This window comes from Manacus candei, unplaced genomic scaffold, assembly GCF_025592945.1.
Source record: "Manacus candei isolate 608988 ecotype Guabito, Panama unplaced genomic scaffold, ASM2559294v1 h1tg000008l, whole genome shotgun sequence".
NCBI lineage: Eukaryota > Metazoa > Chordata > Aves > Passeriformes > Pipridae > Manacus > Manacus candei.
The window spans coordinates 10,253,156-10,270,412 of NW_026138056.1; the positions used below are offsets into that span (position 1 = coordinate 10,253,156).

Consider the following 17,257-nt stretch of genomic DNA (forward strand, 5'->3'; position numbering starts at 1 on the left):
TGTGGTTGAAGGAGCTTTTCAGATCAAGACAGACCTGTGATTATTCCTGGTTCAATAACATTTTGATATGAGATACCGTTCTTCTGTTTGTTTGTTTTCAATGTAGGTCCTGACCAGATACCCCTGAGGGAAGAATTTGAGCAGATCATGTTGAAAGCTATGCAGGAGTTCACTCTGAGAGAGCGATCCTTGCAAATGAGCGCACAGTGTATCTCTGTGTCACCAGGTCAACTCCCTTGGCTTGCCAGGTTAATCGCTAGCGTGTCTCGGGACCTCGTGCATGTGGTTGTTACCCAGAATTCCCTGGCAGAGGGCATCTCGGAGACCTTGAGGTCTCTCAATGAAATGAAACATCAGCAAAAGCTACCAGATTATGTAGTTGCCATTTGTGCATCAAAGATAAGAGGAAATGAGTTCTGTGTAGTAGTTCTAGGTGAGTATATTTGCAGATTGCTTGCGATGCCAAATTAATTTTCTCAATTTATTGATCCAGTTTTTAAATCCCTTTTGTTCTTTTTGTTCTCCTTTGTGTTGTTACACTGCAATGTCACAGTTTATTGTTTCTCCATCAAAACCTGGAGTACTGATGTCCGTGAGGATCTAGAAAAATATATTTATGCTACTCATCGCTGCTCTTTGAATGGCCTGAGACTTTGTTTGTGTGATTACGTTAGAAAATACCTTGAAGTGACCCAGTGACAAAATAGTTGGTTTGTCTTTGTTTTGTGGAACAGCTGTGATATTGTACGTGGCAGAGTCTTCTGCAGACTGCTGTAAAACAGAACATGCATTTTATCCTTTCTATCACCTTGATTTTAAATTCTGCATTGGTGACTGGCTCTGATGTTTGTGCGTGCATGAATGTGTCTTCACGGAAGTGAATTTTGTCTAGTCATCTTTCCTTTGTAGGCAGATGAATCAATAATGCCAATTTTTTACTTTTTTAACTTTTTTCCCCCCACACTAGGGATAATTGCTTTTTCATATTTACCCTGAATCATATCATTTGTCACACAAGCATACAAAATGATGGGCAACAGTTTGCAAAGAGCGCGCTAAAGTTATAGCAACTAATTCATCAGTCACTAGTGAAGTAGACTTGAGACTACTCTCCCAGTCTTCTGGGTAAAGGCAGCAGAGATCCATGACTGAAGATCAGAGTGGCCCACATTTCTAGGATGAAAAGGTTGTACTGACAGTACACTATATTAAGGTTTACTCTCACTTTTTTCCCCTTCTTCTCCAGGTCAATATCAATCTCGGGCACTTGCAGAAAGCATGCTTACCACCAGTGAATTTTTAAAAGAGATCAGTTATGAGCTCATCACAGGGAAAGTTAGTTTCCTGGCATCACATTTCAAAAATACATCTTTAGGTGAGTGGTTCTAAGAAACAGAAGTTCTAGCCAAGACAGTCATGTCATTAGGGTTGGTGTGTCTCCCGTCCAGCAGTTAAAATGCACTGAATACAGCTCTGCCCTCTCCATCGAGAGCATTCTTTCCTTCTCTCCATTCCCTGTGTGTAAAGGAGTGCTTGTCTCCTTCACTTGTGTAGTGCCAGTTACTAATCCTGTAGCAAAATATTTTTAAGAGTTTCTGCTCTTGAATGTGATGGCAGGGCACCCATGAGTGCACAAGTTTTTAGCAAGGGTTTAGAGATTGTTTTATAATGTGTGTTTTTTTATAATCATCAGTTGTTATCAGTAGCTGTAAAGGCACAGAGCTGAAACTATTAAGCTGTGGTTCCTTTTTTTTTTTGGAATTAATTCAACCAGCAAATCAGTAAATTGGAGTAAAGAGAAAAATATTTTCCCTCCATCTCTTCCCTGTATCTCCTCTCTTCCGTGTACCTCTACTCCCTTGCCCCCTCACAGATTTGACATCAGCCATGTGAGAACAGCTGTGTGTGTAATGTTCTATGTCCTTTGTCTGAATTGACTTCCAGATAATTTGGTGTTACTGATTCTGATCTAGGTGATGATTTGGACAAACTGCTGGAGAAGATGCTACAGCAGCGAGGGGAAAGTGTCATTATACCTTTTAATGGAGATGTTAGCGAGTGTGTGTCATCTCAGGAGGCGATTGCCATGGTTTCTACACAAGAACCAGGTAATTTCTCTTACGTGCAAGATGTGAAATAAGTGAGTAGCTTGTTAAATGTCAAAAGGCATACACCTCAGGGATACACCTCAGAAGAATCTAAGGGCATAATTGCAGTCATTGTGTCAATCTTAAAATACTAATACTGCCAGCTGAATGTAGCAATACAACAGTCTCTCAGACAGAAAATCTCTGTAATAACCTTCAGCAACTTTTTTTTTTTTTTTAATAATTCCTAAGATAAAATATGCTATCTTCTGTTAGATGTTAGGCAGAGTAGAGATGTTTCTTTGTTACAGTGTGGATTAGTCTCACCCTTTTGCACCCAGAAGAATGTAACCTTGAGTTTGAGGCAGAGGGGAACTGTGTTCATGACCTGATCTCCCAGGTGTCCTCCTGCTTCTTAACTTTTGATACTCCTCACTTTCTGCATGTAAAATGGTAATACACACTACAGACTTGTGCTCTGGGGCTTAAACTTTTAGGGAATGTGTTTTAAGATCTTGGACTGAACATGCTAGGCAAGCATAATCTATAATTTGTTGACCTGTGTCTTATTCCACCTAATATGATGAGATGCTAAGGTGCAAAAGACGAGCTAGGATTTCTTGTCTAAAAATGCTTATTATAATTTCTCCATTTCAGAATTATTTAATTATTCAGAGTTTTAACCGTACTTTCCTTTTCGTATCACAGAAATGGTAAAAGATGCACTGAGCTGTTGTGAACACTGAAATCCTTTTAGGTCTAGTATCAAAGAAAATTCGTCCTCCAGTAAAGCCTTTTTTCATATTTTTTTTTGTTTATATTAGTTAGCTTAAATTCATCAGCTCAGTGCTAGGTCTGAATGAAAGCAAAATGGTTCATAGTCTCCACATGGATCAGGAGATCCAATTAGAAGGGCTGCCAGTTACTTTGATCTGGCACCCGCAGAAGGACAAATCTTGAGCTTCCTCACAGGATTAATTTGAAGGGAGAATTATCTTTAGATTCTGAGAGTATTTTTTCTTTTTACTGTTTGCTTTTATTAAAATCTTTATATTTTCTCAAACAATTATTCTGAGTTAGTTTTGTCTTTAAAATATGGCTGTACAATGTTTGAAGCCACTGAGAGTCTGTCTGAACAAAAAAAAAAGGAGAAGTAAGTCTCCTAGGCAGCGAGATGAATCTTTCTCCCATAGCAGATGTACTGAAATGGACACTGAGGCAGGTTTGAGCAGGAGATAAGTATGTGCATATGCACACACAAACACATGTGTCTATGTAAAACTAACATAGTAGAAAAAATTACTTAAAAAAACCTGTAATGCCATTATAGGATTTAATTTAGTAATCTGCAGTTCGAAAATATTCAGTGGTTAATGAAACATGGACTGTTGGGCATAGAATTTACCTAATGGAAATACTGTAATGGAAAATGCTTTTAATTATGAGGAAACAAGAGTGCTCTGGTGCGTCCCTCAGTTCTCTGCATGTAGTGTTATACTGACATTTATTTAAGTATAAATAAATCTGAGACTAAAATTTTGTTAAAAGTCAAGGAACATCCAAAGAAATAAATGCTCCCCTCCCCCAATAATTGAGATATATTGCCTAGTTGTATTGTTCATTTTCCCCTCACAGCATGTATCACTACCAGTCAGTACACAGACATATGGCTATCTTAGTCATGGCTTAGAGTGGGGCTCCGTACTTTAGAGAAGAGATGATGTACAAATGAACTTGCAACAGACCTGCTGTCTTGGTAGAGTCTTTTTGGCAGGATTATCAGCATAGGCTTGGTTTCCTCAGATTAATAGCTGTGCTGGCTCCCAGCCCATTGTGCCCAGAGCACAGCAGCCTCAGCACCATGGCTGGTTTTCCCAGCAGGATTGATGGAGGGAAGCTCCTGAAAGAGAACTGCAAGTTTCAGGAGAATATTAGAGCGCTCTCTCTCTCTGTTTTTATTTGTGTACACATGTACATCTTTATATATATATATGGATGCATATTATGTATGCGTTGGTTCATTTAATGGAATGCTTTTCACTACGTTGGTATTAAGGCTTTCTTGGGTTGCATTGTTAAAAATCCTCGAAACACTCAGGGCATTTTAAAAAACAAGCAGTGCTGTACTTTAGGTCATCTCATATATTACCACATTTTAATCAAAGAAAGAAAGTTGACATTTGTGATCTGGACCCACCTCTCCAGTGTTGAGATTTATTCTGGTGAGTGGTTATTTTTTTCTCATAGTAGAGGGTGGGCTGTTTGGAGGGTCATGTTTACTGGGGGGATGGGAAAGTAAACATGTTTCTTGTTGTGTTTTGTTTTCTTTTTCAAACGAACACACTCCAGATTTGGATGTTGATACCTTCCAAATTTACCAGCCACAACTTACAGTTGCCAGAAAGCTCTTGTCCCAGGTTTGTGCTATAGCAGACAGTGGCAATCAGAGCCTGGATCTGGGCCACTTCAGCAAAGTGGACTTCATCGTTATAGTTCCCCGTTCCGAAGTCCTGGTGCAGCAGACCCTTCAACGTATTCGACAATCAGGTAAAAAGGGAGGGGAAAGAGACTGATAAACTAAAATATGTGATGTTATTAAATCACAGCTGGTATAAATGGGTTTGTATAAATGTATTTTGCATGTCCAGTATTAGCTTCATTAGTTGGTGTAATTGATGAATTCTAAACATCTTCCTTTCTTAAGAGAGGGGTCCAAGGTGTACCATGTAAGTGTCAAAAGAAAGTGCCGTATTCATGGAAATCTAAGGAATGTATGACCTGGAGAAGCATTAGCAAATGCCACTGTTCAGGTCTTTTATCTCCTAGAGCTGTTAGTGCTATTTGTTCTAGGTACACATTTGTGCATACGCTCTCGTATGTATTGGCACAGATGTATGTGCAAGAAGCTCTTTTATGAGTTCAATAAATGCCTGAGTGATACATGCAAATTGGCACACAATAACTGGCATCCTGGTTCAGATGGTGATTTTTCCTGTCTGGGCTTCTGTGTCAGGCCATGACTGGTGCCAAATGTTTCCAGAGAAAGAACAGGTTATGTTCCTCCTGAGAATGACCTCTGTCATCCACTCTGTTAGTGACTGACATGTTGAGATAAGCATAAGATTTTCTCTGTGGAGAAAATTACTGTCTAACAAAACTAGGAACTATCTGTGTAAATATTTGGACCTTTGTTCCATTCCTTGTTTCTTCAGACATTGTACTTAATTTGCTGTTACACACTAAACCAGAGGTTTTCTGGTATCTATTTGCAGGTTTTCACATCTACTTTATTTTATTTTTTTAAATGAATGAGTTTTATTTTACTTTTTTTGAAACTATTTTTTGAAATCATTAAGACACTGGAAAATACATCAGTAACTCAAATTTCAGAGTAGTCTGTTGCTACTTTAATTTAAATGCCATTCAAGGTTGTATAGATTATATCATACCTACTTTTTGAATATGATGGCAATATAGCATTACAAAGACTGCTAAAGAGTAGTTGTATTGACACAAATGTTGCAGAGAAATGCATGAGAGCATGAAAAATATTATATGATACTAGCGAGAGCCAGTTTTATATAAATTTATGATTTTTGCAAAGGAAAGGTCAGGATAACTTCTTCTGACTCAAACAGTATTAATATATGAGCTAAATGTGGGCAGGTTTAGCCTAGGGTCATGGAGCATAGCCAACTGAGTGCTGCTCTGGAAATCTTTGTGGAGGCCTGATTTTTTCCCCCCCTTTTTTGGTAAGGTGGTTTTTAAAGGTCTTCAGGCACTTTTTGGAGGAAATCCAGAAGCCAAGAAGTGCATTTCGGCCTCCACTGGGAGTGAAAATGAATTTAGATAATCATCTCATTACTAGGGCTTATCAATGGTTTGGCTAAATCCTGATATTGGCAGACCAAGTGGCAACCTGCCATTGACCCTTCATTTTTGGATGCACTCAAAGGAAAAGTTTTTTGTTGTATTCTTATTTTTCACAGGTGTCCTTGTGGACTTGGGTCTAGAAGACAATGGAACAGCATATCAGAAAGCCGAGAAATATGTGGTTCGTCTAGACAATGAAATTCAAACAAAATTTGAAGTTTTCATGAGACGAGTGAAGCAAAATCCCTATACACTCTTCGTGCTGGTTCATGACAATGCCCACGTGGATTTAACAAGGTAGCTGCTTCAATCTACCAAAGGAAAACCTTCCTCTCCCAGTGTCTTCAGTTAGGTTTTTCAAAAGACCGACCATCTTAGACACCCAATGCTTTCTCTAGGCATTTTTAAGGCGTTTTGTGCCTTAAAATTGGAAATAATCTTTTTTGTTTGCCCATGATATTTGCTAACTAATTCTGATTCAGATGAAGACAGGTGAGACTAGTTTCAGATTACTGGATCCCTAACAAGACTGTTTGTAGGAGTATGTGCTATGGTACTGAAGTCAGGAAAAAGGGTTGAATTTTTCAACTTGCTTTGTTGTTCTTGTCTTTTGTTCCTATTCCTCTCCTTTTTCTGTTTTCAAACCCAAATGTCTCCCGTGTTCACAAGCTGATCATGCTTTAATTCATGTTTTTATACTTGATGATAGTGTTGCGTGCAATATAAGGAGACTTAGAGAGATTTAACTCTTTTCATTGTATGAAAGATGCCATATGCCATAGGTACTGTAAGAAAAGGATTTTAAAAAACAGCTGTACTGAATTTGGCCAGCTTTAGGTCTAAACACAACACGTACACATTGCAGAGACATTTCTTCACACTGAATCACAACCTTACCTTGGAAGAAGAAAGAAATAAATAAAGCTAATTATTCTGCTCTTTTTCCATGTGTAAGCTTAGGAGAATAATCTTAATGTGATTCAAACACAGCATGTAAGGTTATGGGATTCATTTCAATATCAGAGATAGTGGAAGATATTCCTGCCCATGACAGAGGGCTTGGAACTAGGTGATCTTTAAGGTCCCTTCCAACCCAAACCATTCCATAGTTCTATAATAAACAAAATAATGTCCTTGAAGGACAGCTGAAAATAGACAAAAGCAAGCTGATTTTCCCCATCACATTTTTGTTACTGTCTTTGCTGTACTCTGAATTTGGAAGTCCTGAATATATCCTGGAAGTGAAGGTAGGTCCAGGAGCTGGAAATCAGGACATCAGACTTTTAGGTTTCCCAGTCTTAGAGAAATTTGTTGTTTCAGGCTGGGAAAGCCACTGGATTTTGTAAAATCAGTACTATACCTCCACAGCTCATGGAACAGTGTTTTTCAGTGAAAGGGAGTTCATCACCTTTGGCTTACTTTTGGTTTCCTCCATCTGATGCTTTTTTAAACTGGCACACTAATCTACCTTCTCATTGTTGGCAGATTTTGATCCTTTGTTTAGGTGTTTGTTGGGTTTTTTTCCTTCTGTTGCCTGAGTCTACCCACAGAGAATGCTCAAATGGTTTTTGACACCTTTTACCCTTACAAAGAGATTTTTTGAGCTGTGATTCTCAGTGGCATGGTTGATCAGAGATTTTTCTGCAGGAAGAGAGGATTGAATCTCAGGATGTCAGTAAGGCAATTCTTTGCATTCTTATTTCTGCAGTGCCATTTCAAGTTCCCTGTCACATGGTGAGCCTAATCATGGTCTGGCTGATAGAGTTATTAATTGCAGGGAGGTGCTTGAAGCATTCAACCTCCTTGTTCTTCAGGTCAGCTCTTTTCCTTATGCCTTGCAAACTCAGCAGTCCAGGATCAGTTCTAGCAATGAGGTACATTGGATACAATCTGACACTGTGGTAAGTGCTCGTTAATTTTAACTGTGAATTTTAATGTGGACTTCACACCTACCAGAAACTAGAAGATGTGTGTTTTAGGGGAGAGCTCCTCCTCTGCTGGAGTTTATTCTCTCAGATTCCAGATGCACAGGCCTGGAACACTGGTGGTAGAGGCAGCACTGACATGTAGGACCAGGAGATACACATCTTTGTCCAGTCACATAAGATGAGACCCTACTTTCTGTGCTTTGGTCAGACAAAGCTATGTGGACTTGCCATAAAGCTCTGGAGCTGGCTTTCCCTTTTCAGGCAGTCTGACTTTTGACTGTAAGCTCTGTGTCACACAACCTGTCAAGTCTGCTCATTATCTTTCTGGTACTAATAAAAGTTGTGTGCTAGGTTAACAAGTTTTGGTGTAGTGGGTGCTGTCATTATGCAGAGGAGAAAACCTGTTGGATATTCTGCACCATTAACTTCTTTTATAATTTCAACTAGCTGATTTTGAGGATATTTTGGCTAAATCTGCATAAAAATAGCTTTTTTTCCTATTTCTTGTTTGGGATATTTATATCAAATTTGACTTTACTGTGTTGAGTGGACCACTGGTTTCTGCAAAGTGTATTAAAGTGATAGCTGTAAAAAAATAGTTAAAGTAAAACCAGGGAGTGAATGAATATTTTAAATTTGGGTTTTGGTTGATTTGGTTAATATACGCGATGAGGTGGCCTTCTGTAAAATGGTCTAGACAATTTTTTGTTTCCCAAAAGTAAAAAATCAACAACTTTCAGTCTTCTGAAAAAAAGGGGAGACTGTATGCGATTATTCATTCCTAGAAGTTACTGCTGATGTAAATGCACCAGAGAACATGCTGTGCTTCCAACAAAGACCTCATGAAATTTGAGACACAAATATTCTGTCTTTCTGATAGCTGTCTGCAGATTTACATTCCAGGAAAAAAATTATTAGTTTCTGGTTGCCATTAGAGGTGTATAGAATATGAAAATCAGGAACAACTTTGGAAATTAATAATCCTTCTCTTTTCAGGTTCTGCTTTAAATAGAAATGAGATGACAGTTGTCAGTAGATATAAAGCCTGAGTTAGGGAGTCAGAAAATAATTAGTAGGGTTCTAGAAAGCCCCTGCAGTCACAGGTAGGAGATATGTTGAAAAATTTGCAAGGAGCAACGTCTATCTTTGCTAGCCATAGACAAATAATAAGCTAAGTAAAAAAAAAATTACGTTTTATTATATTCTTTGAAACAAATACATAGCATCACTAAGGCAGAATGGATAAAAGGAAAGGCTACTTTTGTTTGGGTTTGCTTTCCACCTATTTTTTTAAAATTAGACAAGAAATTAAATTTGTACCTGTTTTCCTTATATTTTTTACTATTTGTGTATGGAACAGGATGATGCAGCAAGTGAAGACAAGCTATACTTTGGTTTGAATGAATACAGCAAATCCCTCCAGTGGGGAGTCACAAGTCCCCTTTTGAGATGTGATGAAACCTTTGAAAAAATGGTCAACACACTTTTAGAAAGGTAAATAGTAACGTGGGAACTTGAGATTCTGCTTATTTGGGATCTTAGATATCTTTATGAACCCCATCACAGGGGATGAAGACATGATGACCTTTGACACTGATCCTGGAATCCATGAATTATGTGCAATTTTTATTTTAGTGACAAATTTAGTGCTGTTGAAGAAGGAGGGGATATCCTTCATTTCTTTAGACAAGAGATTGGGCCTGTTCAGCAGCAATATGGGCTCAGCTGTGCTACTCTCCTCTTTTGGCTAAGCCCTGCCTATGCTGAGAAGGTACTAGAGGTCTCATAACTCACCATTTCTGGTGTCTCTCTTGTTGGGACTGCTAACACACTTGGCAGTGGTGGCCCAGGTGAGGCACATAATTTCAAAAATGTCATTTTTGTTATTTCACTGATTGGCTATGATTTTAGTCCCTGCAGCTCAGAGCTTGTTAGTACCCTGCAATTGCCTGAACAAGCTACTTTCCTGGCATATCTCCAAGATATAATTTCAGTGCGCACATTACAGGACTGAAGGAAACACTGTCATTTCCAGCAGTGTGGAGTTAATCAGCTCTGCATATCAGCAGGACAGATCCCTTTGATCTGTAGTTCTCATATCTTGATATTGTAACTGTAACAGGGTTGTTCTGTCTACAATATCTACAATACTGCTTTTCCTATTTTAATTAGATCAACATAATAATTATAAATATACCTATATTTATTAAGTAAAATACAATATCAAATGTGTTAAATTTGCAACATAAATAAATAATTAAGCACACCATTAAAATTTATTATTATCTAAAAATATGAAAGTAATTAATATGATGAGTAATAATAATAATAAGGTCAGTTCTTTAGGCTTCTAGTATTTCTGGTCAAATCCAACAGAATTGGTCACAATGACTGTTTCTGTTCTTAAAATGTGGATGGGAGAAAGGGTGAAGGAGGATTTGTGTATGTACAAATAACAATATGAGATTAGGATGAGAGTAGAAATTGATGGCAGGATATGTTTTTGTGTCACAGTTTATCAATTTAGCCTCTGTTTTTAAGAAACTGGGCTATTCTGTCTGAGTGGGTGAGCCACTCAAGCTTACAAGCTGAAAACATTGCAGACATTTTTGTATAATAAGAAAGGCTCCATTTGTTTTAGTTGCAGAAGTGCAGTGGATACTTTTATGGCAGGAAGAGTAAAAAGTGTTTTAAAAATATACTGATTTAATGACTGGCTTATGGTGTCCAAAGTGAATTACTGTACCTACTGGTTAACACAACACGAAACTTTCTTCAAAGCCATGAGGTCCTGGGCTTTGGCTGATTTTTAGACATTACTGTGATTTTGTGTGTGCTAATGTAGAGCTGTATCTCCTCAAAGGTACCCCCGGCTGCACAGCATGGTGATTCGCTGCTACCTTCTCATTCAGCAGTATTCCCAAGCTCTGATGGCTCTCACCACAATGGCATCACTGAGAGATCACAGCACGCCCGAAACGCTCAGCATAATGGATGACCTTATCACTTCTCCAGGAAAGGATAAGAATGGCTGTGGCCACATGCTTGTCATTAGGGTGCCATCGGTGCAGCTGGCCATGCTGGCCAAGGAGAGGTTACAAGAAGTAAGAGACAAGTTGGGACTGCAGTATCGTTTTGAGATCCTCCTTGGGAATCCTGCCTCAGAGCTTACTGTTGCGAAACACTTCGTGACACGGCTGAAGGTAGGCAGAACCTGAATATTTGCTTGTATGCTCACTGTGGTCATCTGACTGTTGTAATTGCTTTGTGTTTATTCCCACATGTTTATAGGTTAATTATTCTATAGGAAAAGGATGTGTGTCCTGTATCTGTCTCTGTTGAATGTATTTCTGTACTTTTGAGCATAAGTGATACAGAAACTTGGAACAAACCTGAATTGTTACTGGTCCATGGAGTCAAACACCAGATGTTATCTCACTTCTTAAAGTTGAATAACAGCATGCATCAGATAGGGTTCATCTCTGAAAGCAGAGCTCAGATGTCTGTAGGTAAACTAACTATTTCCACCAACTTATCTGTCTGCCCAGTGTGTCTGTTATCTGCTCTGTCCATCCATCTTCTGCCCTTCTGATAACTGGTAAAGTATGCTGTTTGCCATAGACTTCTTTTCTCAAGCTCCTGCATGCTGAAAGCATGGATTTACAGGAGCATGGTTTAACTAGCCAAAACCACTTCCTGAATGAACCTCACTACATTAAACAATGTATGAATTGTTATATATTAATATTAGTATACATTAAATATGTAATAATAATATTAGTATACATTAAACAAAGAAATGGGTTGCCTACCTTAAGTATCAGGCTGAAAGTAGTACTGGTTATCTGTCCTGAACCTTGCTCTGTCACAGAAAGATTCTGTTTCTACTGTAAGTTATACAGTGTATTCAAAACCACACAGAAGAGGAAAGAATTTTGTAAGCCTTTCCTAGAGAGCTTGGATACAGCCAAAGGCAGATAAAATGTCCTTTAAAGAAGTTACGAACACTGCTTACCAAACCTTATCTGCAGTGGGAGAGGGAAAAGAGGGAAGTAGTCATAAAATGAGAAAATGACAGATGAGATAGCAGCTCTGTGCTGATGGATTTTTTTGGATAGGCATTAATTCCAACCTTAAATCATTCTGGATTGAGTCCTGTGAGGACTTCTTTGAAATCCTTTGCTGTAATGGGTTGCAGCCCTTACATAATGCTGGAACAACCTGTGAGGCCTTTAGAGCAGATGGGGATTGACTGTGGAGCTGTTGCAGGTGAATATTCATGTAGATATTGGTCTGGAATAGAGGAATTTTATCAGACAGAAAATGAAAAACCTTCTAAATAATTCTTCTTATTCCTCTCTCCAAAACATAAGATGCATTTTTGGACTAAACAAAGCTGTAGGATTCTGGACTTGTTTCTTTCTTTGCAGGTTTCTAGAAAAAAAGCCCTCAAATCTGTACCATGCATATGAAGAGAGTGAGGAAAGGAATTTAGTTGCCCAAATATAAGCCTGTAGTGTCTTTTTAGGTGGGGTGTCAGCTTTGTATCTTCCCGTATTTCAATTTCTAATCATGCACTTTCACAGAAATTTCCATCATTGGAGAGGCAGGGTGACACACAGCCAGACTAACCCCATTGAGCCAGAAATTATCTCTCTTCTACCAAGGCTGCTTTACCGAGTCAGAAGATATTGCTAAGTCACTGGAGAAATAAATTTTTTCAGTAAGCTCTGCTGAACCAAGGGCAATGAAGGGTATAATGACATGGGACCAATGCTACCAACCTTTCCAGTGCTAAGGGAAAATGCTGCAGTTTTGTGGTCTCGGGCCTTGGTAGACTGTAGGTGAGGAGTCCTTTCTGGTGGGATTAACCCCAGTGAAAGGTAAAATGTTTTTCTTTCATGCAGTCTTTCATTATATAGAATAATTAGGCAAGGTTCTTTGAACCGTTTTCACACTCCACTTGAAAGTCTTTCTTTAGCTTTACATTAATTCAAAGACCTTTTATCTGTGCCAACTTGAAATTGAGGGCATCAACTGCATTTTTCTCTGACAGATCACAGTAATACACCAGATGTATGTTTCCAGCAGTGAATAACATATGCTATACATCCTTTTGCTTTGTATTTAATGCTTAGCTAACAGTTGGCTACCATAAAACAAATGCATGCCTGTACCCAAGGTCTCCTTTCAGTTGGCTGTTGAGTAAGCAAACCCTGTATACAAAGAAAAAAACTGGAACTGATGAAGAAAATAACCAGGTGAATATTTAGAAGAAGTCATTTAGAAGTTACTGCAATTTTCTCTGTTCACAGGCTTGGAGGGGCAATGAGCAGGATGACTGGATTCCTCGCACCTATCAGGATCTGGAAGGTCTACCTTGCATTGTTATTCTAACTGGCAAAGACCCTCTGGGAGAAACTTTCCCCAGGTGCTGTTATTACTCTTTCAATATGATTGTTTTCTAGCATGTTTAGATGAGTTGGGGGGTGAATAAGTGGTTTGATACCATCTGGCTACTTTTTCACAAAAAAAGTGTATTTTTGAATACTTTATTTGGTAACTTTAAAGTTTTGGAAAGTGTAGTTTGTGAAAATTAATGCTACTATACTGTGTGGGTCAGTGTCTCTGCAAAGTACCAAGGAACATAACTTATGTGATGAATATTTAAAAATATTTTTATATTTATGGGCTAATAAAATAGTTCATGAATATTTAGTAAGCAATTACAGATGGGGAGTATTCTTCAAAGCCAGAGAAAACAAAATTTCATTTTTTCTTGTGTTGGGTTTTCTAGGTCGTTGAAATACTGTGACCTTCGGCTAATTGACTCAAGCTACTTAACTCGTACTGCCTTAGAGCAGGAAGTAGGCTTGGCATGCTGCTACGTCTCAAAGGAGGCAATTCGAGGGCCTATTATTGCTCTTGACCTCAGTGAGAAGGAGCAGGAGAAGGCTAATGGTAGCGAGAATGACTCTGATGAGCTGCTGATAGACTTGGACCGACCCCAGAGTAATAGCAGCGCTGTCACTGGAACCTCAGGTCAGTTATTCTGCTGTTGGTCTGAAAAACAAGTTTTTATTCCTACATCACTGGAAGTTGAATGCAAACATTAAGATGTTTGCTCAAATGCTTAGCTGTGTCCTGCTGCAGGCTAGACAATGAAATGTTAGTTGCAGATTTTTCCCACGGTGAGCAATTTTCCTGTCTACTGCTAAAAGAAGATGGTGTTTCAGTGGGAGGGATGGTATGCCATAGCTAAGGGTGCCTTGTGATTTTTATTTTTAAACTTACATTTCATGTTTGGTGCTAGCTTTGTCCAGAGGATCCTGAAAAGATCTTAAAAATCAGAATAAAAAAGGCTAGTATAAAATTCTAGCAATAGAAAAATGGTCTGTAACTGGAAGTAGCTATGGGTGAGAATGGATATTTGCCTCCTTGCCAAGACCAACAGAATGGTTGGGTCTTGCCCTACCTCTTCAGGCATCAGTGAAACCTCACCTCTCATCAAACTTTCTTTTCTTTGCATTCCACAAACACTTCTGGGTCCTTCCCTTTGTTTCCCTATGAGTTTGAGGTATTAAGACAGCTGAACTGGATCTTTGCCATGCATCAGATCTTCCCATACACTAACTAAACGTGATTGGTATGGAGGAGGGAGCAGAACCCAGTTCACATGAAATAAATGCTCTGTTCTTCATAGAAAGAAAGGTGAAATGGGTCCATGTATACAGTGGTTTGTTAAACTTGACTTTCAGAAGGTTGTGCCATGAAATTCCAAATCCTAGATGCCAAATGATAGCTCTCATACAAAGCTTAGGATTGAAGCCTTAGACTCTGAACCCTGTAGCAGTAGGGCCTTTGCCTCTCCAACAAGAGGGATAGATGGATGTAAATGATTTCTTTTTACATGGTGAAACACTGACCTAAGCCCCAACAGCACTCATTGAACAGAAGTATTTGTGGGTTAGCATTGTCTCATAGATCAAATGAATCGTGGTTTTCTTATGTCAGTCACCATCTGTTCATTGTGTGCTCTTTGTTTCCCAGGTTCCCTGGCTGACAATGGCGTGAGCTCCTCAAGTGCGGCAGACAAGTCTCAGAAGCAGGCACCATCACTTAACTTTCAGGCTGTGGCACACAGCTCAGTAGATGAGGGAACTTACTCCGGTTTTACGGCTGGAGAGACCCTGAAACAAGAATGTGACTCCCTGGGTAACCAGATGGCGAGCAGCACCACTTCGAAACTGTCATCACTGTCTTCAGTCTCCCAAATGTTTCAGTGGCCTGCCCATTCCGCCAAAGACAGCAAGGCCCTCCGCGTTGCCCTGCCACGCATTGTCATCCTGTCCAAAGCTGCCTACTGTCTCCTAAGCTCGCAGAAAAGTGGGAACTTGCCTTCCTCCTCTTCCCTCCTGCCTCATGCTGATGTGTCTTGGCTGAGCTCTCTAAGGCCTCTGCTTCACAAGGACATGAACAGTGAAGAGCAGTCTCTGTACTACAGGCAGTGGACAACAGCCCGGCAGCACCATGCGGACTTCAGCAATCAGGGTGAGGCGTCTGGCGCCAGGAGCTTTCACCCCAGGCGACTGCTTTTGACAGGACCACCACAGGTAAGAGCACATCTCCTTCCTCTTGCCTTTTTAGCAGTCTGAGAGGGCCAGCGATGAGGACTGTAGGTCGTACTGTAAAGTTACCCACAGTAATGTGTTTCAAGGTCAAAAGTCAAAGTCAAATTTTAAGGCTAAGTCCATGCTGAAAGTGGTAAGGAGAGGAAGGGTGATGCTGTATGTCTTGTTTTAGCCTAAATGAAATACACGTGGATGGCACCTGGTGTAACATTGCCATGAGCAGGTCAGGAGGGAAGCAGTTATCACTGCCAATTTCCCTGCGTACAGAAGTGACACAGGCTGTGGGCCAGTTTGTGCAATTGAGTAAAACTGCTCAGCATAATGGGGAATATTATGTCTTGCAATACTTTCAGGCAGAGCTGAAAACAGAGCTTTGGAGTAAGCCCAAAGACATTTATCCTGAAATTTACCCTCCCATTGTAGTAGTTTGAATTGGCATTTAGGCTTTTTTTCCATCTCTGGCTCAGGTTGGAAAGACTGGTTCATACTTGCAGTTCCTAAGGATTCTCTTCCGCATGCTGATCCGGTTGCTGGAAGTCGATGTGTATGACGAAGAAGAGATTAATGCCAGTAAGTATTTAGTAGGCATTCTTAATATGCATCATAAGGAGACTGTGTTATGCATTATTTAGCAGTGAAATTTTTAGGCTTACTGAAAGACTAGAAATTACACCTACTACATGTCCCGTCTATTGGTGTGTAGCTAGATACCTTGCTCTAGGTGTCTGCATATATTTCAATATAGATTAATAAAAAAGTAAATTTTATATTGGGCTTAGCTGAGAGCTATTAAATGTGTTTTGGATTGATATATTTGTATAGCACTAAAATGAAAGTGAGCACAAAACCGTGAATGTAAATGGGCATCTGCCCATGTTATCTCCCCTTGCAAGTTTTTAAGAATTGAGTGCTTTTAAGCAGACAGGACATTTAACACTTGTGTTTATTTATAAATTATATACCAATTTTCAGTTAGACTATTTCCTGTCTGCAATTTGCAGATCTTACGCTGAGGACAAAAGGCAAGAGGAGTCTCTTTGGATTTGTGCTCATTTGACAGATCTCACAGATCAATTAGCTGCTGTGACAGGACTTTCCTTGAGAAGAACAAAACCTTTTAAAAATTATTCCTCTCCATGGTGTTCTTTACAGTACTCTGTGGTTTTGTGGTGAAGTCTCTATGGTGCATAACTCTCATGACCATTAGACTGGCATCCTGAAAATGTAGTTGTTGTCAAACCCTTGAAAAGGGTAATTTGTATTTCTCTTCATACAATGCTATTAAAGGGGGTGGCGAAGGGGGGAGGAGGGGAGAAAAAAAAAGTATTTTCCTTTGGTTTGGAGCTTTGAGGGTGGTTATTCTCTCATTATTTGGACTAAAGTACTCCAGAAACTTGGGATGAAATATCAAAATTTAAGAGACATTCTGCCTGTTGTGATCAGAGCAATGTGTCACACCCCTGCCAGGAATGCATGGAACTCTATCATGAGAGCAATTTGGGTTTGGTTGGGATTTTTGGCTGTGGCTTTTTTGCTCCCACTACTTCTCTTGGTATGCTTCTCCAGAGCACTATTTTCTCATTACTGAAAATATTATTTTATTCTCCAACCCAAAGGTGTTTCTCTCCCAATTATAAACATTCTCCTTGGGACCAAAGAAAATACTAATTTAAATTAAAATACTTTTTCTCTTCTTGGAGGCTTGCTTCTTTGGTGTAGTCAGGCAGCTATCTTACCC

The 17,257-nt window shown here is 39.3% G+C and overlaps 1 protein-coding gene across 6 annotated transcripts in view; it reads left to right on the forward strand.

Annotated features, from left to right (window-relative positions):
• The window catches only part of GREB1L (GREB1 like retinoic acid receptor coactivator), a 137,351-nt gene that overhangs the window by 104,293 nt on the left and 15,801 nt on the right, over positions 1-17,257 (forward strand). For all 6 annotated transcript variants that reach the window (XM_051774617.1, XM_051774626.1, XM_051774646.1 and 3 more), the window contains 12 exons: positions 107-433; positions 1,247-1,375; positions 1,974-2,108; positions 4,437-4,634; positions 6,077-6,257; positions 7,669-7,861; positions 9,249-9,382; positions 10,752-11,091; positions 13,204-13,319; positions 13,686-13,930; positions 14,939-15,501; positions 15,987-16,089. In XM_051774617.1, coding sequence (XP_051630577.1) covers positions 107-433; positions 1,247-1,375; positions 1,974-2,108; positions 4,437-4,634; positions 6,077-6,257; positions 7,669-7,861; positions 9,249-9,382; positions 10,752-11,091; positions 13,204-13,319; positions 13,686-13,930; positions 14,939-15,501; positions 15,987-16,089 — 2,664 coding nt within the window. The remainder of the gene's footprint in view (positions 1-106; positions 434-1,246; positions 1,376-1,973; positions 2,109-4,436; positions 4,635-6,076; positions 6,258-7,668; positions 7,862-9,248; positions 9,383-10,751; positions 11,092-13,203; positions 13,320-13,685; positions 13,931-14,938; positions 15,502-15,986; positions 16,090-17,257) is intronic.